This window comes from Pipistrellus hanaki (assembly GCF_964339955.1).
Source record: "Pipistrellus hanaki genome assembly, chromosome: 3".
Lineage (NCBI taxonomy): Eukaryota > Metazoa > Chordata > Mammalia > Chiroptera > Vespertilionidae > Pipistrellus > Pipistrellus hanaki.
This window is the reverse complement of record NC_140505.1, coordinates 7,820,692-7,847,712: the sequence shown is the minus strand read 5'-3', so window position 1 is coordinate 7,847,712 and position 27,021 is coordinate 7,820,692. Positions and strand designations below refer to the sequence as shown.

The 27,021-nt window shown below is 41.1% G+C and overlaps 1 protein-coding gene across 1 annotated transcript; it reads left to right on the top strand.

Annotated features, from left to right (window-relative positions):
* Positions 1-1,405: 1,405 nt before the first annotated feature.
* Positions 1,406-15,143, top strand: MTNR1A (melatonin receptor 1A; the record flags this gene model as incomplete). Its single annotated transcript, XM_084878217.1, has 2 exons — positions 1,406-1,595; positions 14,272-15,143. The coding sequence occupies 2 exons, from the start codon at positions 1,406-1,408 to the stop codon at positions 15,141-15,143; spliced, it is 1,062 nt and encodes a 353-aa protein (XP_084734343.1).
* Positions 15,144-27,021: the final 11,878 nt, after the last annotated feature.

The following is a 27,021-nucleotide window of genomic DNA, read 5'->3' as shown; positions in this document are numbered from 1 at the left end:
GAGATTCAGGTGGATTTATTTAATTCCTTGGTAAGTCCCCGTCTGGCGGCTTTCCTGGAAAGTTGCAGGCTTGTCTTGTCCCATCGCAGACGCTTCTGGAATGACTCCAAAGGCCTGGGGGCCGTCAGTGATTGCTGAGGTTGTCGATTTTATGGCCAAGATCAAGTGCGTTATTTTTCAGAGCTACCTACCGGGTGAATATGGGTCAAACAGGGGGGTGCCTGCAGGGAGAGCTGGGCAGGTGGGGAGGCTACAGGTGTTCCGGATCGGCTCCTGCGCTGAAGAAATCCAGGAGACCTGCCTCGTGCGGCTGCGGAAGCAAGGTCGTGGCCACCTTGAAACGCCTCAGCCCGTGGCATTGGAAAGCGACATGCAACGTGCACTGTGCTCGGAGTCAGGGTGCCCGCTGTCATTTCCAGCGGCAGATCCTCCGCTCCTGCTCCGAAGCCCCGGGAAGCCGGCGGAGGCTGCGCCCACGCTGGGGACAAGCACCTGGGACTGAAGGGCAGCGTTCAAAACATCTCAAACTGAAGCAGCTGTTGGGGAAAATGATGGATGGCAAAATAAAATGAAATAAAAAATAAATTAAATTAATAAAATAAAATAAAGTAAAAATAAAATAAAATAATATAATAAAAAATAAAATAAGATAAAAAATAATAAAATAAAATAATAAAATATAAAATAAGATAAGATAAAAAATAATAAAATAAAATAAATAATATAAAATAAAATAAGATAAAAAATAAAATAAAATAATAAAATAAAACTACTAAAATTTTTATATCCAGCATAAAAAATGATGGATGGCCCCTTTCAGTGTGTGGGTGGAAGTGCGGAGCGCCGGGAGCGGTTTGTGATGGACGCAGTGAGGGCCATACCTGCCCCAGGACGGGCCTCGCTGTCTGCACCCCCTGTTGCCCGCGGGCGGATGAGCCGGGCCCTCCCTGACGCCCAGGTTACGGGTGGGGACGCTGGGCCGCGGTGGCCCCAGTGCTCCTCTGTCCCAGGGAGGCTTCGCGCCCTCCGGCTGGTGAAACGTCCAGGGGAAACTCCAGGACCCGGGACCCCAGTCTCCCCGGCCGAGGCGCAGGGGCCGGGCCGCCGCACGGGGCGCTGTGGGCGCGGGCGGGCTCGCCGGGCGCCCGGTGCGGAGCGGAGCGGAGCGCACGCCGGTCCCGGGCCGCGGCTGCAGGTGCGGAGGCGGCCGCCGGGAGGCGCGGGCGGGCGGCGGCGGGGAGGGGCCGGGCCGGGGCCGGGATGGGGAGCGGGTGCGGGAGGCCGGGGAGGAGCCTCCCGGGCGGGGTGTGCGCGCCGGGGCTGCGGGCGGGGGGCGCGGGGCGGGGGGCGCGGGGCGGGCGCCGCGATGGCCGGGCGGCCCGGCGGCCCCGGCGGCCCCGGCGGCATGAGGGGCAACGGCAGCGGCGCGCTGCTCAACGCCTCCCAGCCGGCGCCCGGCGGCGGCCCGGGCCCGCGCCCCTCCTGGCTGGCCTCCACGCTGGCCTGCATCCTCATCTTCACCATCGTGGTGGACATCCTGGGCAACCTCCTGGTCATCCTGTCCGTGTACCGCAACAAGAAGCTCAGGAACGCAGGTAGGCGCCCGCTTCCTCCCCGACGGCAGCCTCAGCTCTCCCGCCACCTGTCTGTCCAGCACGCCGCGCCCTCAGCTGTCCGCTGGCTTTTCCTAAGGAGAGTAAATTCTCTTTTCTTAAAGTCTGGGGACGCCGAGTCTTTTTTTTTTTTTTCTTTTTTTTTTCTATTAGAGACTGAAGCCCGTTAGTTTACTTGCCCTGAACCTTCCTGTCAAATATGTTGTGGGGGGTTTTATTCTTGTTTTTTATTTTTTCTTCTTTCCTTTCCTTTCCTTTCCTTTCCTTTCCTTTCCTTTCCTTTCCTTTCCTTTCCTTTCCTTTCCTTTCCTTTCCTTTCCTTTCCTTTCCTTTCCTTTCCTTTCCTTTTCTTTCTCCCATAAAACAGTAAGAAGTCTTCAGGCCTCGTGGGGTAGCAATCCTGGGCAGGGTCAGGTTCTCTTTGTTTTAGAGAAAAACCCCACTGTGTAGTTTCCAATTTCTGAGGTTTATGAAATCGAGAGGCACTCGATAAAGATGGCAGGAAGTTCCCCAAAAAGCCCTTTCAACTGCCATCAACAAGCTACCTCCCGATTGCTTGGTTTTTCATAGACTTTAATGTTCCCAACTTTGTTAAAATAGGAGAGAGATACGTTGGCAAAATGATAGTGCAATTATGCTAGTTTTGTCGTCAGGAGTAGTTTTCAGTTTTCAGCATGCAATTGCAAACACACACACACACACACACACACACACACACACACACCATAGGCTCCTAACCATGCTTGGAGTGCTTCCTCCAAGTTTCATACTTTCACGCTTTAAAAACAGGAATGGTTGTGATAAACCGCGTGTTTGCCTGTAATATACTACTAAGGCTGCTTCTGTGTTTGAGTTCCGCCTGCTTTCCCCTCCGGGCAGTGGATGGAGATTGGCTCCTGCGGGGCGGACACGGGGTGGCCAGACGCCCTGGCTGATGGGATGCACACTTTGTGGGGGGTAGATGGGGAGGAAGGACCCTGCACTTCCATGTTTGTCAGAAAGGAATGTGTTTGTTCTAACGGGTAGCTGATCAATGCTGTACATTTGTTTAGCTCCTTTCTAGGAGGGACCCCTCCCCATTTTTCTTACGTTGCTTGAGACAGTACATGATGTAAGAATGAGTTAATAAGCACATGGATAGCATGCAGTTAGTTAGCCCATGGAATAACCTCTCTTCCTAGCGGACTGGCTTAAACCAGAGGCGTTCTCCTTCCCGAGGAGGCCCCCAGAAGAAACGGGGTAAGCTCCTTGACTGAGGTCTTGGTGATGTTTTGTTTGTTTGTTTTTATCTGACACCAAAAGCAAAAGTAACACAAGCAGACATAAACAAGTAGGACGGCATCAAACCAGAAAGCTTGTGCACACCAAAGGTAACCAGCAAGTTGAAAAGGCAATTTACTGAATGGGAGAACCTATTTGCAAATCTTGTATCTGATAAGGGGCTAATATCCAAAATATATAAAGAACTCATACCACTCAATAGCAAAAAACAAACAAACAAAACAAAAAACACCAAACTCACAATCTAATTTAAAAGTGGGCAGAAGGTCTGAATAGACATTTTCCCAAATAATTCCCAGAGATGGCCAACAAGTGCATGAAAAAATCTTCAACATCCTTAACCATCAGGGAGATTCAAGTCAAAGCCACAATGAAATAAGCCCTCACGCCTGCGAGGAATGGCGATTATCAAAAAGACACAGAATGACAAGTGTCGGGGAGGATGTGGGGTAGAGGGTACGCTCTGCCCTGTTGGTGGAGATATAGACTGGTTTAGCTCAGATGGAAAACAGTGTGGCGGTTCCTTTGGAAACTAAAAATAGAACTACCCTACCACTCAGCAATTCCACTTCTGGATATTTACCTGAAGAAAATGAGAACACTAACTTGAAAAGATAGATATACCCCCGTGTTTATTACATTATTTACAATAGCCGAGACACAAAAACAAACTAAGTATTCATTGATGGGGGACCAGGTAAAGAAATTGTGGGATACACATGTTGGAATGTTACTCAGCCAGTAAGAAGGATGAAATCTTGTCATGTAGGGCGACACGGACGGATCTCGAGGGCACTATGGTAAGAGAGAGGCGATCTCTATTATCACCATATATGATCTCTATTAGATGTGGAATCTATAAATAAACAGATCCAAGCTCACGGATACAGAGAATAGATTCATGGTTTCCAGAGGTGGGGGTGGGGTGGGGAGGTTGGGGGATGGGTGAGTTAGCTTCATGTTTGTTTGTTTGTTTTAGTTTAAATCAATTGGTTTAAAATAGAAGGATGAAGGATCTGAGAACACCAGAGCTGTGAGAGTGGTGTGAGAATTCTCTCACCCAGGAGCAGAGCTGTGGGAGAGCCTGCTTGCTCACCATGGCGAGGTCGGGCCAGTCTTCTCTCCCCTGGCGCTCTGGGTCGGGGAGAGCTCCCCTGATTATACAGTAATCTGCCTGTCACTCCCCTCCGGGCTCTATCGATTGTTTGATTCCTTGGATTGGGGTTCAATAAGAGGACTTTGGCTTTGATCTGCTCAGTGCATTCTTCTGTTCCCTAAAAGAAAGGGAGGGAGGAAAGAGAGAGGGGGAGAGAGAGAGAGAAGGAAGGGGGGAAGGGAGGGAGGAAGGAAGGGAGGAAGAAAAGAAAGGAGAGAGAGAGAGAGAGAGAGAGAGAGAGAGAGAGAGAGAGAGAGAGAGAGAGAGAGAGAGGAGGGAGGGAAGGAAGGAAGGAAGGAAGGAAGGAAGGAAGGAAGGAAGGAAGGAAGGAAGGAAGGAAGGAAGGAAGGAATCTATGCTAACTGTATCCTCAGGGCAGCCCTGTGGTGGGTGCCACTCTCACCTTCTTTAAGAGAATGAGGAACAGGGACACAGGATTTGATTCAGAGAATGTGGCCCCCAAGCTCACTCTGTTTTGTTGTGTCAACAATTGCAGCATTTGGGGAGTTTGCATCCTATAGTTCCTTTCATTAAAAAATAAATACATAAAATAATTCACGTGCCTGGAACAATTCTCCTTCTGGTTTATGGAAAAGAACTTATAAAAAGTGCTGCTTCCCCACTGCTTTGTATTTAATTTGAGGAACAGCCTTTATTTTAACCCTCATTCAAGGACATGCTTATTGATTTTAGAGAGAAAGGAAGGAAGAAAGAGAGGGACAGAGAAACACTGACCAGTCGCCTCCCATACACTCCCTGGCTGGGGATTGAACTCAAAGCCCAGGTGTGTGCCCCAACAAGGAACTGAACCCACAGCCTTGTGGTGTACAGCATGGGGTTCCAACCAGCTGAGCACCCAACCAGGGCTGCGAAGCAATTATTTTTATCCTCACCCTAGGACATGTATATTGATTTGAGAGAGAGAGAGAGAGAGAGAGAGAGAGTCATCAGTGTGAGAGAAAAACATTAGTTGGTGGCCTCCTATACATGCTCTGACTGAGGATTGAACCCACAACCTAGGTGTGTGTCCTGACCTGAAATAGAACCCGAAACCTTTTTTATTTATTTTTTTTATCTTATTTCTTTCATTACTTTTTAAAAAATATATTTTATTGGTTTTCCACAGAGAGGAAGGGAAAGGGATAGAGAGCTAGAAACGTCGATGAGAGAGAAACATCGACCAGCTGCCTCCTGCACACGCCCCACCAGGGATGTGCCCGCAGCCAAGGTACATGTCCTTGACTGGAATTGAACCCGGGACCTTTCAGTCTGCAGGCCAATGCTCTATCCACTGAGCCAAACCGGTTTCAGCGAACCCAAAACCTTTGGTGTAGGAGCCGATGAATGCCCCAACTGAGCCCGGCCAGGGCTGCTGCACTTTTTTGCCAGGGCGTTTATAGACAGTACAGCCCTGTAGCTAGGGAGAGCCCCAGAGAGCCTCACCCCGGGAAGCTGTGGAGCTTCGCTACTTTCACAATCGGCTTTTGTATTCAGATGCCCATTGTTGCGATTCAAAGCACTGGAGGCTTGGCTGGACGGTAATTTCAAACAGTGACAGAGACAGTGTATTCAATACTATTGTTCCGTCCCTCCATTTATGTTAAATTTATCTTATTAAGGATGAAAAGATGGAAAAGAGAATGGAAGAAATGAGGTAAGAATATAAGAAAGTGGCCCTAGCCGGTTTGGCTCAGTGGATAGAGTGACGGCCAGTGGGCTGAAGGGTCCCAGGTTAGATTCAGGTCAAGGGCACATGCCTGGGTTGTGGCTGGATCCCAAGCAGGAGGGCATGCCAGAGGCAGCTGATCAATGATTCTCTTTCATCATTGATATTTCTATCTCCTTCTCTCTCCTCCTCCCTTCCTGTCTGAAATCAATAAAAATATGTTTAAAAAAAAGAAAAGAATGCAAAAGCATCTTAAACTTGGAACTAGGACTTCCTTTCGGGAATCTGGTATAATTGCTGATTACTTATGCCCTTGTCCTTCCGTTAAAGGAGCCCATTGACATCTGATTTTCCAGGGAAGAAATTTAAAATATTAAACAGGTGAATGTATGTCAGTGATGCTGGTTAGAACAGATACAGGCTCCACCAGAGCCTTAGGTACTGGCAGAAGGCTGCTCTGCTCCTGTCCAAAATTTGATCCTCGAATGGATACTAGCATATTTGTAATTTCTGAGTAAATTTTGTAGTACTGTTATGCCCAGATTTCAAGATCCCCAAAGAACACCAGGGAGCCGAGTCCGATGCAAAAGCAAAGAGCCTCTATTCAAGCCCGAGCTCGGTCTCTCTGATCTACTGACACAGCGGCAGGATGCAAAGAGCTCTGAGTAACAAGAGTACAGCTTCTTTATAGGGCTTAGGGCTGGGTGAGGGGGCTCGGGCCAGGGTCCAGTTACACAGGTGGCTGGATGCTGTTCGCTTATTTGGCCTTCTGCATTCCTAAGGGTGGGTTAGGCAACTGGAACTATTTTGTAAAAAACAAAAAAAAACTGCTGTTTAAAAAATGTTTGCTTTCTAGTCTGCTTTAGCCTGTCTGAAGATAAACTCAGCTATATGACCTTGTAGGCCAGAGACAAGATATGCCCATAATCTCAATGCCATGCCAGGTGCATTTTTCCAATTGAATAGAACTGTGTTGTTTTCAAGTCCAGCATCGAGATAAGCACTAAGTGCACCTAGGGCTGGCTCTTCAACAAAAAGGGAACTTCTGCTTATAGCCTTGCTCTGTCCTTTCAGTATAACGGAAGGATTCCTGCACTGAACACTGGGAGTAATTTGCTTGCGATCCACCTTGGGACCTGAGAAAGGCTCACTTTCTACCTCTGTCAGGTACAGAAGGTAGCTAACGAGTCTTTTCGCCTCCCACGGTTGCTGCAGTGACGCAGGGGTACAGGGAGAAAGGACACTTCGATGTAGGCATGTGGAAATGGATGCTTGGAGATGGATACTTGGACAGGATAAAGCAGGGACATCTAACAAGGGTGACTTCCACTGTCTAAAGTAATCGAACTGCAGACATGACTTGCGTACTTTTCTATATTACATCACACTTTAAAACTTTTACAAAAAATAAAGCAGGAGTGCGATAATAACGTGCCTATTTAGAATTCAATTACCTGGCAATCACACTTATCTAGAATATGGCCAATAAATGGAAATAAGCAGAAAATAGCAGGCTTTCTTCCACAGTTGATTTGTTCTGCCTTGGAGTTCCATGAAACAGTGCGGCTAGTCCCCCATAGATTGTAGTCAATTAGGGGAAGATTGGTGCATTTAAAGAAACAGCTCATGTGCCAACAGCATAGACTGAAATAGACTCATTAGCACAGGTCTGGAAAACCGAACAAGCACAACCTTTAGTGGGCACACCACGAAGAAGCAAAAAGAAACCCATCAAAAACAAAAACAAAAACCCCTGCTCAGCATTAACTGACAAAGACACAGGAGTGCAATAACGTGTTCATTACATATGACCGTCAGCCATCAGGAATGGGCCAGCCACGGACAGTGTGTTCTGCCTAATCATTTCTAAAATAATCAGACTATCTCGCCTGCAATATCAACTGGGGAAGTCTCTATCAAAGTCATCAATGTGGTTGGTCACATGGTATCCTGGCGATTTGAAAACCAGTGCTCTGTGGGACCATTGTAGACAAAAGTATGTGAACCAATTGCCCAAGTCCCAAAAGAGAAATAAAGACAATGCATTTCGATAATAATTTTGAGTCATTTTATCCTTTCAGGAATTTTCTCTTTTTGTAAAGATTCATTTTGCATTTTATATCCTCTTTTCTTTGTAAATGATGTTTTTCTGTAATGTATTTTATATCCATGGATATCAAATATAAGATAAGTGGAATTGTAACAGAGGACTAACATCTGGGATATAGACAATTGGAACTAATATACAGTATTCCTTAACAATCTGTTATGGTGTCTTAATTATAATTTGAGACCATTTGTGATAAAACTTAAGCCCCCTTTATTGTTCTAGTGCATAATTGATTTTGCAAAAATTGCTGGCCATCTTTTAATGAACATTTCCATTATAATATGAATATATTACAGGATTCACATCAAAGCAATGCCAATTATTAAAGGAATTCAGTTTTTTAATCTCACAATTTTATTTGGTAAATTTATTCACTAATTTGTGTTTGAAACATTTTTCAAACTTGAGAAATTAAAGCAGGAGACTGGTAAATTTCACTTTGTCTCACACTATCGCAGACAGCTGATTATTATTTCTGTGGGTAAAGTAGAAAAATAACTTTTTTTTAAGTTTTAGAATGTCTAGTGCTTTTCCACACAAAGCAATTTACAGCTTTTAAAGCACTTTCCCACATTCTGTTTCAGTTGTCCTTATAACATCCTTCTTGGGCAGATAAAACTGAAACCCAAAATTCACAGATAAGTGATCGGTATTTCTTATCTCTGAACACAACCCAGAGGAGAACAGTGGAAGGAGCAGGAAAATTGAAATGAGAAGATCCAAGCTGAGTCTTATATATGCAGCACCTTAATTTGGAATATGCTTAGGGTCCAGTTACTCCATCTCTCTGAGCCTCAGTTTCCCTATCTGTCCAATGGATGTACTTATCTCACACGGATGCTAGGAAGATAAACTTAGATTCTGCCCATCCATCTATCCATGCATCCATCTATCTGCCTATCACTTTGAAGTTATTAAATATTATGCAAATAATGGTATTATGAACTTATTATTAATAGGCATCTATGATTAATCCTTATTAGGTTGTTTTTATTTTCTAAATGCTCATTTCTTTTTGCAAGTACTTTTTAAAAATAAGTGGGGGCAATATGAATGCTAAGAAGTAAGTAAAGTCAGTCAAAAAATTAAGATTTAGGATCTAACTCTCTTCTGTGACATTTTGAAAATTCTCTGATGTCTCTGTTTTTCCTTTTGTAATAAACATGATTTCCCCACAGCAAGTAGGGCTGCAATTCTAATTATCAAATTCTGAGACTGATTATTTCAATATCCAAGCTGTTCTCTAATTTAATAAAAATCAGTTCTGGTTGATCCTCCTGATAATTCTAGAACCCACCTGGCACCATAGTTATTGCAATACTGTTTACTACGTTCCCTATGCTGTATTTTACATTCTGTGACTGTTTTGTAACTACCAATTTGTACTTCTTAATCCCTTCTCCTCTCTCACCCAGCACCCCCCCCCCCAAAAAAAAAAAACAAAAAAAAAAACCTGCTCCTATCTGGTAACCCTCAGCTTGTTCTCTGTATCAGTGAATCTGTTTCTGTTTTGTTTGTTCATTCACTTTGTTCTTTAGATTTCATAGAAGTCATATGGTATCTGTCTTTCTCTGCCTGACTAATTTCACTTAGCATAATACCCTCTAGGTCCATCCACATTGTCACAAAGAGCAAGGATGCATTTTTTTGTGTGGCCAAGTAATATTCCATTCAAAAAGTTATCACCAAACTCTCCACCCCTCTCCCTTCCTCTCAGTAAAAAATCAATAAAATATATTTTAAAAAAACCCAAAAAACTCTGGTCAAATTTTATGAGATGTTTGGCAAGTGATCATCCTTATCTGTTCCACGCAGGGCAAATCTCTGGGCAAGGGTGCAGCTCAGCCAAATGCAAGCGCCGAACACTCATCCAAATTCCAGAGATAAATGCACTGTGCTGACAAAGGCCACCTGGGAAGGGAATTAGCAGCAGCTACTATAGGTTTATAAAACAGAGAATGTACAGAGGCAGACTAGAGGCCAAGCTTATTGTAGTAAAGGGGTCCCATTGCCAGCGTTTTGAGGATAGTATTTGACCCTTTATCCTATCTAATAGAGGGAATGTGCAAATTGACCATCACACCATCACAAAGATGGTGGTGCCCATAGCCACAGATGGTAGCACCCAGTCCTCTTAGCCCCACGGGAGTCCCCCAATCCTTTTAGCCCTGCTTGGGGGATGGGTGGTGGCAGGCACGCTATGCAACCCGACCCACCCACAGGCCCCAGTCACCCAGGGCCAGCCTAAGGTGCAGGCAAGCCACAGATGGCGGCTTCCCAGCTGCCCAGGGCTGTTCCAGTTTAGCTAAATTGAAACAATACAAACAGAGAAGAAAATGAGTATTCTTGGGTTAAATCATTGCAGTTTTTATTATTACCTAATTAAAAACAAGGCAGCCGAAACCGGTTTGGCTCAGTGGATAGAGCGTCGGCCTGTGGACTGAAGGGTCCCGGGTCCGATTCTGGTCAAGGGCATGTACCTTGGTTGCAGGCACATCCCCAGTAGGGGGCATTCAAGAGGCAGCTGATGGATGATTCTCATCAATGTTTCTAAGTCTCTATCCCTCTCTCTTCCTCTCTGTAAAAAATCAATAAAATATATTTAAAAAAAAAAAACCCACAAAAAACAAGGCAAACATTGTTGATGAAAACCTTAAAGGCCCAAACTTGGCACAATATTATTGTATATGGGGAGATAAATTTCTCTGTAATTCACATAGCAGCAAAATGATGCATAAGTAATTATCCAAATGCAAGTCAGCATGAGACCCACAAAGTGTGGGGTTCTTATTTAAAGCAATAAAATAACTGATAAAAGATGAGCATCTGACCAAGGGTAGGAAATTCTTGCACTCGCACCAAGCAAAGATGTCACTAGTTAATGTGCCTAGTTCCTGATTGAGCCGTCTGAGCATTAAGAAGAAAATGTGACTTCTGCTTCACTTCCACCTTCCAAATCCTATACAGCATTCCTTTGAGGACCACGCTCACACACCAGGAAGGGAACTCTGGGAAGGGTAGTTCCAGCTTAGCTAAACTGAAACAATACAAACCCACCACAGTCCACCCCTTGGCAACTTGTTATTCATATATCTATCTCCGTTAGCTAAACTCAGCTTTTAGATAAAGGAAACAGCATAACCATGCTTCTCCCCAACATAATGCAACTAACCTTGAAAACTAAAAACCATGCTAACCCTCTCCCCAAGAGACAACCCTGTCTCTTTATTCATCTTTGCATGATTTTCATTATTCTTCTAGTTGAATCCCTGGCCCCATTAGATATCCTGTAATGCAAATACTGAGAGGTGAGGTGAACTGCTAGTACATAGTAGATGACACGGGGGAGAGAAGAGGGAAAAAGACAAACAAAATAACCCCCCCAAACACACACAACACGCACCCACACACTCCACACATACGTAGCAAATATGATAAAGCTTCTACCCGAGCTACCTGCTAGTCGCATCTGCATGGAGTCTATGGTTTAATTCTTTTCTCCCAACACTTGTAAATGAGATTAGTTCAAAGAAAATTAAACTAATGATTTAATTAATATAATTACTTGAAGAGAAAAGAAGCATAATTACTACAAAGTAAATGGGACAGAGAATAAAAGCCATGGAAGCAATCTATGGCATCATTTGTGATTTGATGCATAAGCCCTTTCAAAAATAAATCTGTTTTGGGCCAGTTTGTCATCATGACAATCTGGGGAGGGGGGGGGGGGGATGTACTATTTTGATGATTATTTGTTGCATAACTGAATTTCATATATTATATATTTATTAAATTGAACGTATTGGGGGTATGTTGATGAATAAAATTAAATAGGTTTCAGGTGTACAATTCTACAATGCATCATCTGTATGTTGTATTGTATGTTCACTATCCCAATCCAAGTCTCCTTCCATCACCATTTTCCCCATACCCTCTTCTACCTCCCCACACTCTCTTTTATTATATTTATTTTAAAACTATTAAGTATGTTGGGTTAAACATTTATTAAAATAATGTTTAACTTAACATTATTAAAATAAATGCCCACTTTGTAATTTAAATATTTCATTGGAATTGATCTGTAGAAAAAAACAAAAATATATTTTATTACTTTAATTTGGCCTAGTATAACCATTTTTAAAAGAAGTTATTTTTATGAAAATTTATCCAAAATTCCTAATTAATTTGCAAAATCTTACTTTTTTTTTTTTTTAATCATGACTGCTATTTTACTTCAGTTATTTGAAATATTTTTTTGGGGGAAATCAAGATAATATAGGAACTTTAAGTACAAAGGCTATTTCATTTCAGATGGGAGATGACAATTTAATTTACTTCATCAAGAATTTGAGCAAAAGTCTTATTTGAGCACTATGCAGGATACAAATATGAGGAAGACAGTCTCAGGGGACTACACTATAGAAACACAAGAAAGCCACGTCTCCAAATGAATACAATAAAAGGCAAAACATGCGGTCCCTCTCCTGGCATGTTTCTCCCCACTGTCTAGCTCACTTTCTTCCTGAAGCCTCTTCTCTCTCTCTCCATGTACTCATGTACTTCTTTCTTTCCACTTTAATTTTGTTCATTTTTTTAAGATCAAAACCATAGGATCCCTGTCTATTCATTCCTGTTTCCCCATTACCTGTCATAGGCACTTAATATGTTTCTATTGAGTGGAATTTATTATAATTGAATCTGAATTAAAATGACATACAGCAAATAAAGTGATCCAGGAACCTTCAAAAGAGGAAGTGCTTCCATGTGGTTGGGCAAATAAATAAAATCTGGGGTAACTTTTATTATTTAAGGTGGATTTGAGGAAATGGGGAGCATTTTAAAAGTGAAGGAAAGGCCTTTCAAAGCACAAAGAATAGTGACAAATGCCAATGAGCCATAAACTAAAGAATCTACTTGCCAAACATCTCATAAAATTTGACCAGAGGTTTTTGTGGTTTAATATATTTTATTGATTTTTTACAGAGAGGAAGGGAGAGGGATAGAGAGTTAGAAACATTGATGAGAGAGAAACATTGATCAGCTGCCTCCTGCACACCCCGCACTGGGAATGTGCCTGCAACTAAGATAGATGCCCTTGACCGGAATTGAACCTGGGACCCTTCAGTCTGCAGGCCGACGCTCTATCCACTCAGCCAAACCGGTTATGGCCAGAGTTATTTTTTAAAGTTTAAAATGTGTTGCATTATTATATTCATAAAGAAATTGACCACTTAACCTAAATATTGAGGGTTAATTTTTGTACCTTACGTTCTTTATACACCTAACCTTTTCCCATGGAGTAGAATCCCAGCATCACACACTGAGCACGTAGCATGTGACAGGCACTGCTCAGCACTGGCCATCGATGGCCTCATCCAGTCCTCATCGCCCCCCCTCTGAGGGAGATGCTATCATTATTCCCATCTCAGAGACGAGGACTCTGAATTTGGTGGGACAATGTCCCTGGCCCCAATTAGTTAGCTGGTAAGGGTTGAAGCCCATATTCTCACCCAGACAGCTGAGGACAGAGTCCTCTTTTCTCTTAAATATTACGTGTTGGACACGAATCCGTTGCTCTCCCGGAAGGGGAATTAGAGGCCCATTGGAGAGGGGCAGGCATGGGACCGAAGGGAGCCTTGGCTAGCTGGGGAAATAACACCGCGTGAAGCTTCTTGGGGAATGTGGACGGTTCCAGACTGAGAGATGTGACAGGAGTACACTGAACTCAGGACTGCAAAGCATTTGAGAAAGCAAACACTTTGAAAGAACAGTTTTTGAAGATGGGCCATGCCTTGCTCTGGGGCTGTGGGAAATTGTGAACCATGGAACTAACCTGACAGAGGCAGCAAATGGGCTCACTTCCTGGTGAAAATAGCCTCCATCATCCTTAAACCATAGGGGCCAGATGTCAAGTCATCCAAATTGCGGAAACATCTCAGTTTTCATTATATTATATATGAAAAAAACTTTAATTTTAATTCTATTCTAAGCATAAAATGCATTTATATATCACGGTTAAATTTAGTACAAACTATAAAAATAAATGTTGACACTGATGTTTCAACAGAAATCTATTAAGATCCTTTAGAAAAAACTAAAGAAGTCATTTACTGCTGTGAGGTTAATATTTTTAATGATGTCAGAGAGAGAGAGAGAGAGAGAGAGAGAGAGAGAGAGAGAGAGAGAGAGAGAGAGAGGGAGAGAGGGAGGAACATCAATGGTGAGAGAGAATCATCCATCGCCTGCCTCCTCATCCACTGGGGATGGAGCCCACAACCCTTGCATGTGCCCTGACCTGGGATGAAACCTGGCCTCCTGGTTCCTACGCCTCTGCTCGATCCCTGAGCCACGAGGGCTGGGCACAGCTCAGTGTTTCCAACCAATGCGACCCGTGCACTATTTATTGGGTGTTCAGCTGTGTCTTCCAAACCCTTCTCCCCCGCAGGGAACATCTTCGTGGTGAGCCTGGCGGTGGCCGACCTGGTGGTGGCCGTGTACCCGTACCCGCTGGTGCTGACGTCCATCCTGAACGACGGCTGGAGCCTGGGCGCGCTGCACTGCCAGGTCAGCGGCTTCCTCATGGGCCTGAGCGTCATCGGCTCCATCTTCAACATCACGGGCATCGCCATCAACCGCTACTGCTACATCTGCCACAGCCTGCGCTACGACCGGCTGTGCAGCAGCCGCAACTCGCTGGGCTGCGTGCTGCTCATCTGGGCGCTGACGCTCGCGGCCATCGCGCCCAACCTGCGCGCCGGCACCCTGCGCTACGACCCGCGCGTGTACTCCTGCACCTTCGCGCAGTCCGTCAGCTCGGCCTACACCATCGCCGTGGTGGTCTTCCACTTCCTCGTGCCCATGGCGGTGGTCCTCTTCTGCTACCTGCGCATCTGGGTCCTGGTGCTGCGGGTGCGGCGCCGGGTGAAGCCCGACCCCAAGCCCAGGCTGAAGCCGCAGGACTTCAGGAACTTCCTCACCATGTTCGTGGTGTTCGTGCTGTTCGCCATCTGCTGGGCCCCGCTGAACCTCATCGGCCTGGCCGTGGCCTCCGACCCCGCCGGCATGGTGACCCGCATCCCCGAGGGGCTGTTCGTGGCCAGCTACTACATGGCCTACTTCAACAGCTGCCTCAACGCCATCATCTACGGGCTGCTGAACCAGAACTTCCGCAAGGAGTACCGCAGGATCCTCGCGTCCCTGTGCACCGCCAGGCTGTTCTTCGTGGAGAGCACCAACGACGACAGGGCGGGCAGGGCCAAGGGCAAGCCCTCTCCCCTGAGGACCCACCACAACCTCATCAAGGTGGACTCCGTGTGAGAAACAAGGCTCTCCTGGCAAGACGTGCATCCTGCTCAAGGTCTCACTCAATTGCGTGTTTGCTCCCCTCTTGACAGATGTCTAAGAAAACTGTGGTTGGAAAAAAACAACAAAAAACCCCGTGCTCTTTTTAAAAATATATATTTTATTGATTTTTTTACAGAGAGGAAGGGAGATGGGGATAGAGAGCTAGAAACATTGATGAGAGAGAAACACCAACCAGCTGCCTCCTGCACACCCCCCACTGGGGATGTGCCCGCAACCAATGTACACACATGCCCTTGACCGGAATCGAACCTGGGACCTTTCAGTTTGCAGAACCACGCTCTATCCACTGAGCCAAACTGGTTTCGGCAAACCCCATGCTCTTAAGAGGTTGTCTCTATACTTCCTGAGCAGAGGTGTCAACAGCCTTCTGAACAAGTCTCCAATTCTTATCAATCGAAACACAGAGCCATATGTTCATTGAAGACAATGGTTCCAGGACAGAAGGGGGTACTTTGAAATAAAGATGCTGATTGTATTCAAATGGAAAAAAAAGTGTGAAAACTTTTTGAAACTGCAAATGCATGCCATCAATGTCGTCACTGCTTTTCCCCCTCCACGTTTTAAAAACTTTCAGTAGGAAAACAAGTGGCATGTTTTATTTATAAGAGTTGATGGAACAAAATGGGGTAAGGTAGAATGAGTGACTCTTCACACCATGAGAGGCTGAAAATAAATCAGCAATGAACTCAACAACAGCAAGCACTGCAAAATTTTCTGCTGGCAGGGTTAGCAATGGGTAGCCAGAGTCATCATCATAAATGTTTGCCGCTCTCTATTAAAAGTTGCACATTGAACTAGATAAATGACAGAGCCCTTTGTCAGTCCATAAAACCATAATGTTTTAAAGCCATAGCTACAAATAAAACTCTATGTGACCTTATTAGACATTTGGTTTATTTGTCATTGAATGTCATTATTAATCATGCCACTAACTAGCTGTTCTGAATTGATTTCTGTTAAGTAATTGGCATCTTAGTTCATTAAAAAGAAAAATGACAAAGAATCAAAGAGCTGTAGATTCTTGGATATGGTGCTGAATGTGTCTCATACGGACAGTCCATTGGGGCCAGTAAATATCTAAGTTAGAAAGTTTTTCTTTTATCCCTATCTCAAAACAATATTCTTCAATAATTCATTTAGTATTTGATTGCCCTATTAAAACTGAAAGCCTAGAAGAAGAAGAAAAAAAAAAGTGAGTGACTGTTTTTCATAAAGAGTGACTCTAGTTTGCCCCAAGTAGCTATTTGGGACTATTAGAGGTTTATTACATAGAGTGCTTTGCAGGAAATTAGGGCAACGTGTTCTTGTATTTTAAAGTTCTTCAACCAAACTATCTCATCCTAGAATGAGTTGGTGATTTGCAGCTCTACGCATAAAAAAACAAAACAGTGATCTAAATACATTTCCTAATATCTCTATATCTAGATAATCAGAATCTCCTTGGAAAGTTCTAAATCCATTATTTGGAAACATTCCTCTGATAATTCTTTTCATCAACCATATTTGGGGACACTAAATTATGGTTTGTGGGGTGATAGTGGTGGTATGTGTGTGCTATTTCTCAAACTTTACCTATCAAGTAATTTACCTGTAAAAATGCTAGCCAGAACCAAATTAAAGAGTAGCAATCAGTTCTTTTATTGTTAAGGTTTCATATTATTTTATTTTATTTTTTCCATCACCATTTTCCCCCTCTATACCCTCTTTTACCTCTACCTATGCCCCTCCACCCGTGAAATCATCACACTGTTGTCCATGTCCATGAATTTTCTCTCTTTTTATTTATTTTTTGCTCAATCCCTCTATCCCCACACTCTCATTCCCTAGTTGTCTGCCTGCTCTCTATCTATGAGCTTGGTAGTTCAGTTTGCTCCTTAAATTCCACATATGAGTGAAATCATATGGTACTTGTCTTTCTCTGACTGCCTTATTTCACTTAGCACAATGTTCTCCAGGTCCATCCATACTGTTGCAAAAGATAAATTTTTTTTTCTTTTTATGACAGAGTAGTATTCCATTGTGTAAAATGTACCATGGTTGTTGTTTTTTTTTTTAAATCCAAGAGTAGAGATCATTTTTAAGCTAACATTCCAAATTTTAGAAAACTGAACCTTAAAAAAAAAAAAAATCAACCTTGTTAACTGAACTCTTTTTGAAATGCATTGCAGTTTTTTCTTGATGCTGAGGATCAATTACTATGTTGGGAACTCTAGAGCATAGTTGCTCTTTATAGAATTTTATGTATTAATTTATATAATAACAAAAATACGAAATAGAAACTATGCCCTTTACAAATTGTTCTACCAAGTTGAGTATCTCACCTGAAAATCAGTTATGTAACATTAAAATATCGGACTGTTTTCTTCACTACCATCAGAAAATGAGTTAGTTAAAATGTTGACTAAGAAAAAGCAACTGATAAAGATCAAAGTCAAAGACCCAGATTTTCTCTAATGAAATCTCACTGTAGGTGATTGGTAAGCAAGCGTTCCAGATATTGTCAAGGGTTTTTTTTTTGTTTTTTTTTCACTGTAGTATTAACAAGGAGCAAGTCTTTAGCTAATTATGTTTTGTTTTTTTTCTGCCCCGCAAAACTTAATTAGTTGCGCCTGATTTTTCAGGGTACAAATTACTTTGATGACTGTTTGGAAGATTTAAGTATGTCAAGACTACTAGATTACTATTATCAAATGACTATTGCTAGTACAAGTTGGTACCTAAAACTAATATTCACTTGGAGTAGATAGAGAAGAATTTGACCCTCCTAATTTACATAAGTCATTTGAATATTGTCATTGGAGGGTTAGTCTTAATTGTATCCTCTTATGGAATATTGAAATCATGTAGGATTCTTTTTTTTGCCTTCGGTGAATGTCACTTTTATATATACATTATTGTATTTCTTATACCTGTTGCAATAGATTACTTTGGACATAATACCTATACTTCATTATGTAAGCTTCAAAATCACACAAAATATGACTATTTTTTAAAAGTGAAGAATTAATAGATACTATAGATTGGGGAGGCAGAAGGAATAATTTCAGTTTCTCTACTCCACTGCATGTTTTATTACCAAATATTTATATATAACTCATTCACATGCATAAACATGATGCTTTTTCTGACAACGCAGCAGAACTACTTGGTTTTGAATATTCTGGAAAGAAATAGAAAGAATAACAAATCTTGGATATTAAATCTATGATTGCTCATTGAGTAAACACGTTCAACCTGAGTAATAACTTTGACCACTTTTTGGACTGCCTCTGATGCATCATCAAATATTTCACTGTGAATAAGCAAACACATTTGGAAAATAAGGCATTCATTTCAAGTCAGTTTAAATTACTAAATGATTATATCTGAGAATTACCTGAGCATAAACTTCTTTAAGCAGGCTTTTCCTTTTAATAAATAATTTTTACAGTTTTTTATGAACCTTTCCTTTTACTTTTCTGTACTTTTATGCTCAAAAATAAAGAATCTCCATTTAAAAAATACTGTAGGTACCTACAATGCACCAATAGCAAACAGGGTAAATATTCAGGAACAAATGGGCACCAGCAGGTTGTCTGGTAATTGTAGTTGTGATGTAAGCAGTTGTGCCAGGTTCCTGAAATGTTGGGACATATGCTAATTGGGTGCAGCTCATGCCTGTATACTGCCAGAGGACACCGGGGTCAAGTGCATGTACAGTCACCTTGTTTCAAAGCGGCATTGGGAAATGTAAATTCAACCGTGGGGCATCCATCATAAAGGGACACATAATGATGTTAGAGTCATAAGCCTTAATCATATTATGCAATATTTAATACCTCTAGAAAGGAAACATTTTAAATTAATGAATTTTAAATTATTTACAAACGTTTCTTACTGTTCAAGAGTTTAGTGAAGAGAGAAAGAGTTGGAGAGAAAGAGTTGCTTATGGGTGTTTGAGCCAGCTGGCTGCTTTTTGTTTCATCTTTAATGTTGATGATCTTTTAAAGATGAAACTCCACCATTTTGAAGAGATAGAAGATTACTTAGAGGTTGTGCTATGTTGTCAGGAATAAGGAAATGATACCATTTTCCTAGGAAACAGCACCTTTACTATGATGCCACCTCCCTGTGTTCTGATTACAGAAGGTCTATGGTTAACATGCCCGTTTCCAAACCATGTGGTTATCATTGCTTTTAGACATAGATACAGATCCTGTCTTTCCTTCCTGGACCTGGTGCTCTGATTTCTGATAGAACTGCTACTTTGTGGTGAGCGAGGCAAACAAACCCGGTTTATTAACCAAGTGGGGAAAATAATTTTGTTTGGAATTAAAAAGAAATTGTACCGTCTGTTTCCATGATGTGTTCAACAAATCTCTAAGGACTCCTGAGTGTTGGTGCCTAGAAAGTTCGAATAACTTCATGGACTCTGTGACCATTGAGCTAGAGAATAAACAAACATTTGTTTAGACAATTCAAAACCATTAAATATAAGATAACCTGGATTCAGACATTGTTTTATATGTATACCCGTTTTCTTCATTTTGGCTATAAATTTAAATAAAAACCTAAGAAGACATTTTTCAAAAGGCAATTTTTATATTTTTGAAAATACAGCCCATGATGTCATATACTTGCATGTTTCCTGCTTTTGTTTATTAATCTCTGTACTTTGTTCCTGCCAAGGATCAGCTTCAATGGAACCTTGATTGTATATTTTTATTCTAATAAATGATATGCTATATGTGAAGGTATGTACCTATCTGTAAAAATGAATATGATTTCTTGTAACTATTTTGAAGGTAGTCAGTTTGTTTTTCCTGTTATTGGTTGGGAACTAAATAAAATAGACATTGTTTAAGTATGGAGAGTAGTTTGAAAATTACTTAAGATATGTGTCTGATAATGGACAAAAAACTCATCTTTCTTTTTTTGGCATTTTTCTTAACAGAATCTAAACTACCTAGTTACTCATGCATTTATATCTCACATGTTTATATATTCTTACCCAACATGGAAGGGAGCTGAATTTAACTGAACATTATTTTCTCCAGCTTCATAAGGTCAACAAACTGAATTCTATTCCAAATACAAATTTGTTGCACTATTTAACAAACTGATTTCTGTAAAAAGAAAAGAAAACAGCAAAACACATTTCTTAGTCAATATGAATGTATGGGATCAATTCTTTTATTTCTTCTTGGAACCTCTTGGGGTGGTGGGGGGTGGGGGTGGGGGAAGACAGCTTATATTCTTGGCCTCTGCATGTTCATTTCATAGAATCATTGAAGGGACCTTAGAGGTCATGTTAAGTCAAACTCCTTGTTGTACAGATGATGAAACTGTAATTCATTAAAAATTGCATCTCACCAATAATCTACAAAGATCATTAGTGATAGAGAGCTGAGACTGAATTCACTAAACATTTAGGAAATATTGGGCACCTGTTATTTTCCAGAAATTGTGCCAGGTAGTAGGGATAAAGTGAAGAATACAATGTTCACTCTCCAAAGGACATGCTAACACATAATTAAAACGCAATGTGGGTGCTAACATTACATAGAGAGCTATGTAGATGAAAGTATACAACACATCTGTGAAGTAGACTGTCTTTCCAAAAACTCAAATCTGATTTCACTAGACATAACCATGAAATACAGGGAGCAGGTGCACATAATAACATCACAGAAGGCAGTCAGCAAAATCCCAACTAGACACAAATCTACAGAACAACAAAAGGCTTTCTCTAACAAATATTTAAAAAGAAAGAAAATGTCAGGAGAGCCTAAAGATTCAAAAAGACTTAAGAGATATATCAACCATTTGTAATCAATGGATTTATTTGAGGCAAACTTACTTTTAAAATTATATAATACAAAGTTAAAATGTAAACACTACTAAACATCGAAGATAGTGAGGCATTATTATCTCTTATGGGTGTGATAATTATATTTTGATCATGTTAAAACAGAAAGGACTGTCTTTTATTGATACATGATGAATAATTTACACAAAAAATAAGGTGATGTCTGGGCTTGCCTTAGAATAATTAGAGTGGAAAGGTGAGGCTTACTGAGAAAACAATATTTACCTTGAATTATTCCTTTTGTAATGGGATAAATGAGTAATGGGGTAAATGAGTACATGGAAGTCTATTACACCTCTTCCTCCCTTAATGACTTGTTAATTGTTAATTGTGTCTGGAAACCCTGCTGTTACCTGAGAAGTAATTAAATGAAGAAAAATTGTCCAGTAGTTTTAGTGGGAAAATTAATGTATTCCACCGAACCCAAGGTGACAAGATTTTTCAAGGAATCATATTAATTAAGACTAGTAAGTGAATCTTGATCCAAATATAATTATCCATTTATTTAACAATCTTGGACATGTTTCAGATTTATTAGTGTACTATTTATTACTGTAATTTTGTGACTAATAGCTGCATTTTTTTGCTTCTCATCTTAGTGTTAAAATTATTACAAAATCTCTTGCTTTAGTAGTTTTATTTTGGCATTACAACTTTGAAATGAGGCTTCTTTTGTAAACTAGGCCAGATCTAAGCCCGCTGGCCCATTTCTTATAAAATTGTTTAAAGTTTGTACTGATTTCTAAGAACTTATGAAGTGTGGAATAACTCCAATAAAACAACAACAATAAAAATGCTCTGTGAAACGGAACCATGTCAGTACTTAAAAAGAATCAATATTTCTAAGTTTAAACCAGGTTAAGTGTATGATCTAAAGGAGGTAAAAATGCTTGATTCTTAACCCTAATTTTATAGAATTCCATTGTCTTCATGTCATTTCCAAGCTGAGCTCTCTACCCACAGTGCTTTTTCCAATTTATGTTGCAACCAAAAGAAAATAAAGAATTATAATACTAGAGGCTCAGTGCATGAATTCGTTACTGTCACTGGTTTTTTATATATACAGATTATGCTAAAGTCATCATTCCCCAAAAGGTCATCAAATCATTCAGGCTTAGGGTCTCAGTTTAGATGTTACTCCTGCTGAAATCTTTCTTTCTTGCTTTTTTTTTAAAAATATGTTTTTATTGTTTTCAGAGAGAGGAATGAAGAGGGGTCGGGAGAGATAGAAACATCAATGTGTTGCCTTATGCATAACCCTTACTGGGAATGGAGTCCCAAATCCGAGTATCTGACCTACTGGTACAAGGGACAATATTCAACCACTGAGCCACACCAGCTGGGCCTGAAGTCTTTCCTGATTTCCATAGTAGCCTGCATACTTCATATTGCTAATAAAATTGCAATTATAATAACAATTTCTTCTTCTATTTCTGAACTCTTTCTAAACACCTGTGAATTCCAGGAAGGGGAAGGGGATGTCTTATTTGCTTCTATAGATGTAGAAGCATCTAGCTCAGATTTGTTAGAAATAATTCAGATGTCTTAAGATTTTACTAAATTTGTGATTTTAAACTCCATAGAATTATTATGTTTATTTTTAAAAGTCAGCTTAAAAACATTAAATGATATAAAAGGTCCAAGTATAATAATTCTCTGAAAATATTCAGAAAGCCTTCATTAATTGCAAAAACGAGTTTTCAAAACATCGCATTAAATTTTATTTTTCTAAACCAGATACACTATTTTTTTTTCCACTTCCTAACTTGTTTTTATCCCATAAGATGAGCACACATGATTCCTAAATTCCATCAAGAGTCTTATAGAAAAGAGTTCTGCTGAAGTACAGACAGCTGTTTAGGGTTTTTTTATTTATAGTGTTAGTAACCAGGGATAATGCAATATTCCTAAGAACCTTCTAATTTCCAAGGACAATTCTGGAGTAGAGTGGATGCTTCTGATGATCGGGTTATCACAAAAAAAGCCTGAGTGTGCTCAAGATGCTGCGAGGAAAATGTCTAATAGAGTAATTTCTTTCAAGAGCTTCCAAAGAACTCCATTTGGGGAACTTATATTAGTAGATTGGATTCTTAGATTCTCACCTTTGAAGTGACTAATGCGTTTATTGAGGTTTTTTACTCCACTTTTCCCTCTCACTTGCAGTAAGGTTTGTTGAGAAAGGCACTGGATCAGGCATCAGAGGACCTGAGATACGATTCCATGTGAACTTAAACTTGAGTTGTCTCATCTGCCAATTTTCAAAAATGTCTTCCTTAACTATATGAGGGGTTGTTTAGTGTTAATTCACATAATGTACGGAAAAGCATTTTGAAACTATAAAGGGTTAAAATGTAAAGGAGCATTATTATTGTTTTTAAATTTTAAACCATATTTTTTTTCTGTTGGACTAAAAATGTTTCAATATTCTTTTCTGCTAAGAAATTTTTAGAGAAAATAGTTCTTCAAGAGATTTTAAAATTTAAGTGAACTTGTATGATACTTCGTTCCTAAAATAAATAGGCCATTATTTTAATTATACAGGCCATTATTTACTTAGTCATCGCTGTTTAGTCCTTCCAAAATTCCAGTCTGAAGCTCCTTTTTTTTTTTTTTTTAGAGGATAAATAGCTTTAAAGATAGGTCATAAAATGGTGATTGTTCCACTTACAGCCATCCAGAGAGGAGCCTCTTTATAGCATGTGTAAAAGTGTCATGAAATACATAGAAGACCCCAAGCCAGAGCATAGGCCTGAGACTCCAAACCAAGTGCAATGCCTTATAAAGATGCTAGCCATCCCTGGGCACCCAGGCAATCTTCCCCACTGCTGTGCCTGTGTCCCATCCCTCATCTCTCCTCGATGTCCCAGCAGGTTCCCAGGCTTCATAAAGAGATGACTATGGAAACAAGAAGGAACTGGAGAGGGACTGGAAACCAACATGGTGAATCAGGAGATAAGAACCTGTAGAGTGTGGGTCCGACCTCATTCATGGTCTCAGGGGCTGATCCTGGGGAAGACAGTGGGAGGGCTTCCTTTGGGGATGGATTAAAGAGCAACTGATGCTGAAGCCCCAGGTTTTAGGGTGGCTCATGGATTAATGTCCACAGGGGAAGGTCAGTGACAAAATAGGCCCTCAATGAATCAAAACAGGTCCGACTTGCTGAGTGGCAAGCATTTTTAGAAATAGAGTGGTGACTCTTATGTATCTAGAGTTCATTAGTTCTCACAATAACCCTATGAGGTAGGTACTATTTTTATTCTCACATGAGGATAAAAATAGTACCTACCTCATAGGGTTACTTATTTGTTTGTTTATTTTTATTTTTTGGAACATGAGAGTATAAAATAAATACAGAAGTAATTACTGGTGAGTCTTAGTTCACTGCCAAGTATCACTACCCATTGTTTATGTGCACATCATAACTGTATGAGCAAGTCCTCCTTCTTAATTCCTGTTTCCTCCAGATGAGATCCAGAAAGTTTAAGTAACTTGCTCAGGGTCACACAGCGAGTAAGTGATGGAGCAGGGTTGGAAATCAAGCAGTTAGACTCCTGAGTCCCTGCCTTAGTCAACTGTTCTGCAGAGAAATCAGAGCCTAGAACTCTTCCTGAAATCCAAAGGATACTTAGGAAGGCATCATTTGATGCCGGATGAATGACCCCTAGTAGCAATGTGGCTTCTAAGGGCACTGAGCTCTTTTGGACAATTAATCAACTACTTAGTAGCATAAGAAGTAAATACAATATGAAGTCAAATGAAGGATGCATTATTGAATAAAGCAGGGCTTCAGTCTGAGTATTATAATTTTATAAATACTGTGTCCAAGTAAAGGAAAGGGTTTTAAATTTAAAATGTTAATTAAGTAACTGCTTAAATAAATTATGTAGAGCTACTATGGTATAGTAAGTTCAATTATCATGTTACTGATCCATTGAGCTCTTTCAATGTCTCATCACTCCACCTTGTTCATTTGACCATGAATAAGAACTGTCCTTACCCTCATAATCTCATAATCTACTCAGGATGGTAAAATTTTAAATAAGTTACAACTCATAGAGATTTTAAATAAAGGTTGTGAAATACTGAAGAATGAATAGGAATTTGCCAGGTGGAAAAATGGGGTCCAAGTGCAGTGGGAAAAAAATCTACTATCAAAATTATCTTATCCCCTCAGCTAGCTAAGTGGCCTTCCCACTACCCACACCCTACAATGTAAATAATGACATTAAGGTTTTGCCCAAAGCATCCTTGGCCTCAGTTTCCAACAACTAATACAACAACATTGAAGCTTTACTTTAAGAAATACTTCCTCTATCTAGATCTTGGAATCCCATTTTAAGAGATCAATATGACTGTCTCTTTTTGTTTGTTTGTTTATTTGTTTGTTGGAACATGATAGTATAAAATAAATCCAGAAGTAATTCCTGGCGAGTCTTAGTTCACTGCCAAATGTCACTACCCATTGTGTACGTGCACATCATAACTGTATGAGCAAGTCCTCCTCCTGTTTCCTCCAGATGAAGGAAATTCCTGTTTCCTCCAGATGAAGCCCCTGCAGCTGGCTGCTCACCGTTCTGTGATTTCTAACCTACAGAGTGAGTCATGCTCTCGAGGGGGCCACATTTATAAAGAAGAAGAGGCTATTACCAGAGGTGACAATGGTTTAAAGAAGTAATTTGGAGACAGACTCCAACCATTCCTTCGAAAAGCAGTGATGCCATTTCTTACTGCTATGTGCTGTCAAGAAAGAAGCATAACGTTTGATCCAGAACATTAAAGCTTTTCATCTTTTTAAGGCTCGTACAGATAATCAACAGTGAGGAACCATAGCAAATAGCAAGGTGAAATGCCAAAGTGTAAAGCTATGAATGGGAGCTGTTAGGGGCTAAACTGGGTCCCCTGCCCAGTTCCCAGTCCCTCAGCATGTGACCGTGTTTGGAGGTAAAGGGTTTAAAGAAGTAACTAAGTTAAAAGGAGGTCATGCGGAAGGATATCTAATCCAATATGATTGGTGTCCTGAAGAAGAGAGGAAAACACAGGCACACAGGAAAGGCCACGTGACCACACTCAGGGAAGGTGGCCAGCCATCTGCAAGCCACCCATAGAGTCCTCGGAATAAAATCAACCCTGCCGACACGTTTACCTTGACCTTGCAGCCTCCAGTGGTGTGAGAAAATGAATTTCTGCTGTTTAAGCCACCCAGTCTATGTGGCAATCCCAGCCCTAGGGAAATAACCTAAGAACCAAATGAGTGCTCTGCTCAAGAAGTGCTTTTTATGTTAGAAAAGAGACCACTGTGAGGCTGAGAGGTCAGCGAAAGCTCGTACAGGAGGAAGGCCTTGAACTAGTCCTTGAAGAATGAGCTGGAGCCGAAACCGGTGTTGCTCAGTGGATAGAGCGTCGGCCTGCGGACTGAAGGGTCCCAGGTTCGATTCCGGTCAGGGGCATGTACCTTGGTTGCGGGCACATCCCCAGTGGGGGGAATGCAAGAGGCAGCTGATCGATGATTCTCTCTCATCGATGTTTCTAACTCTCTATCCCTCTCTCTTCCTCTCTGTAAAAAATCAATAAAATATATATTAAAAAAAAAAAGAAGAAGAAGAAGAACAAGAATGAGCTGGAGTGGGACAGAGTTCAGAAGGGAAAGGCAGTCTAAGAAGACCCAGTTTTATGTTGCTGGGTGAGCGGTGAGTAGCTCACACAGGAGGGTTGGAAGAAAAGACCAGGTGGATGAATTGAAGGTTAATTGAGGCCTGCACATATTCCTCAAAAGGAAACATTACAAGTATGTTGATGCATAGCCAAATATTCCTCTTTCTTTTGAACATTTCTCACTCTCTAGAACCCAGCACAGCAATGCCAGCCTGGCTGTCTCTGGGAAACATATCACACAGGACATTTTCTCACAAATAACCGACATGGTTTACTTCCCAGATGCTCTCAACGTAAACCATTTGTCATACTACCCTGCTAGTTATTTCT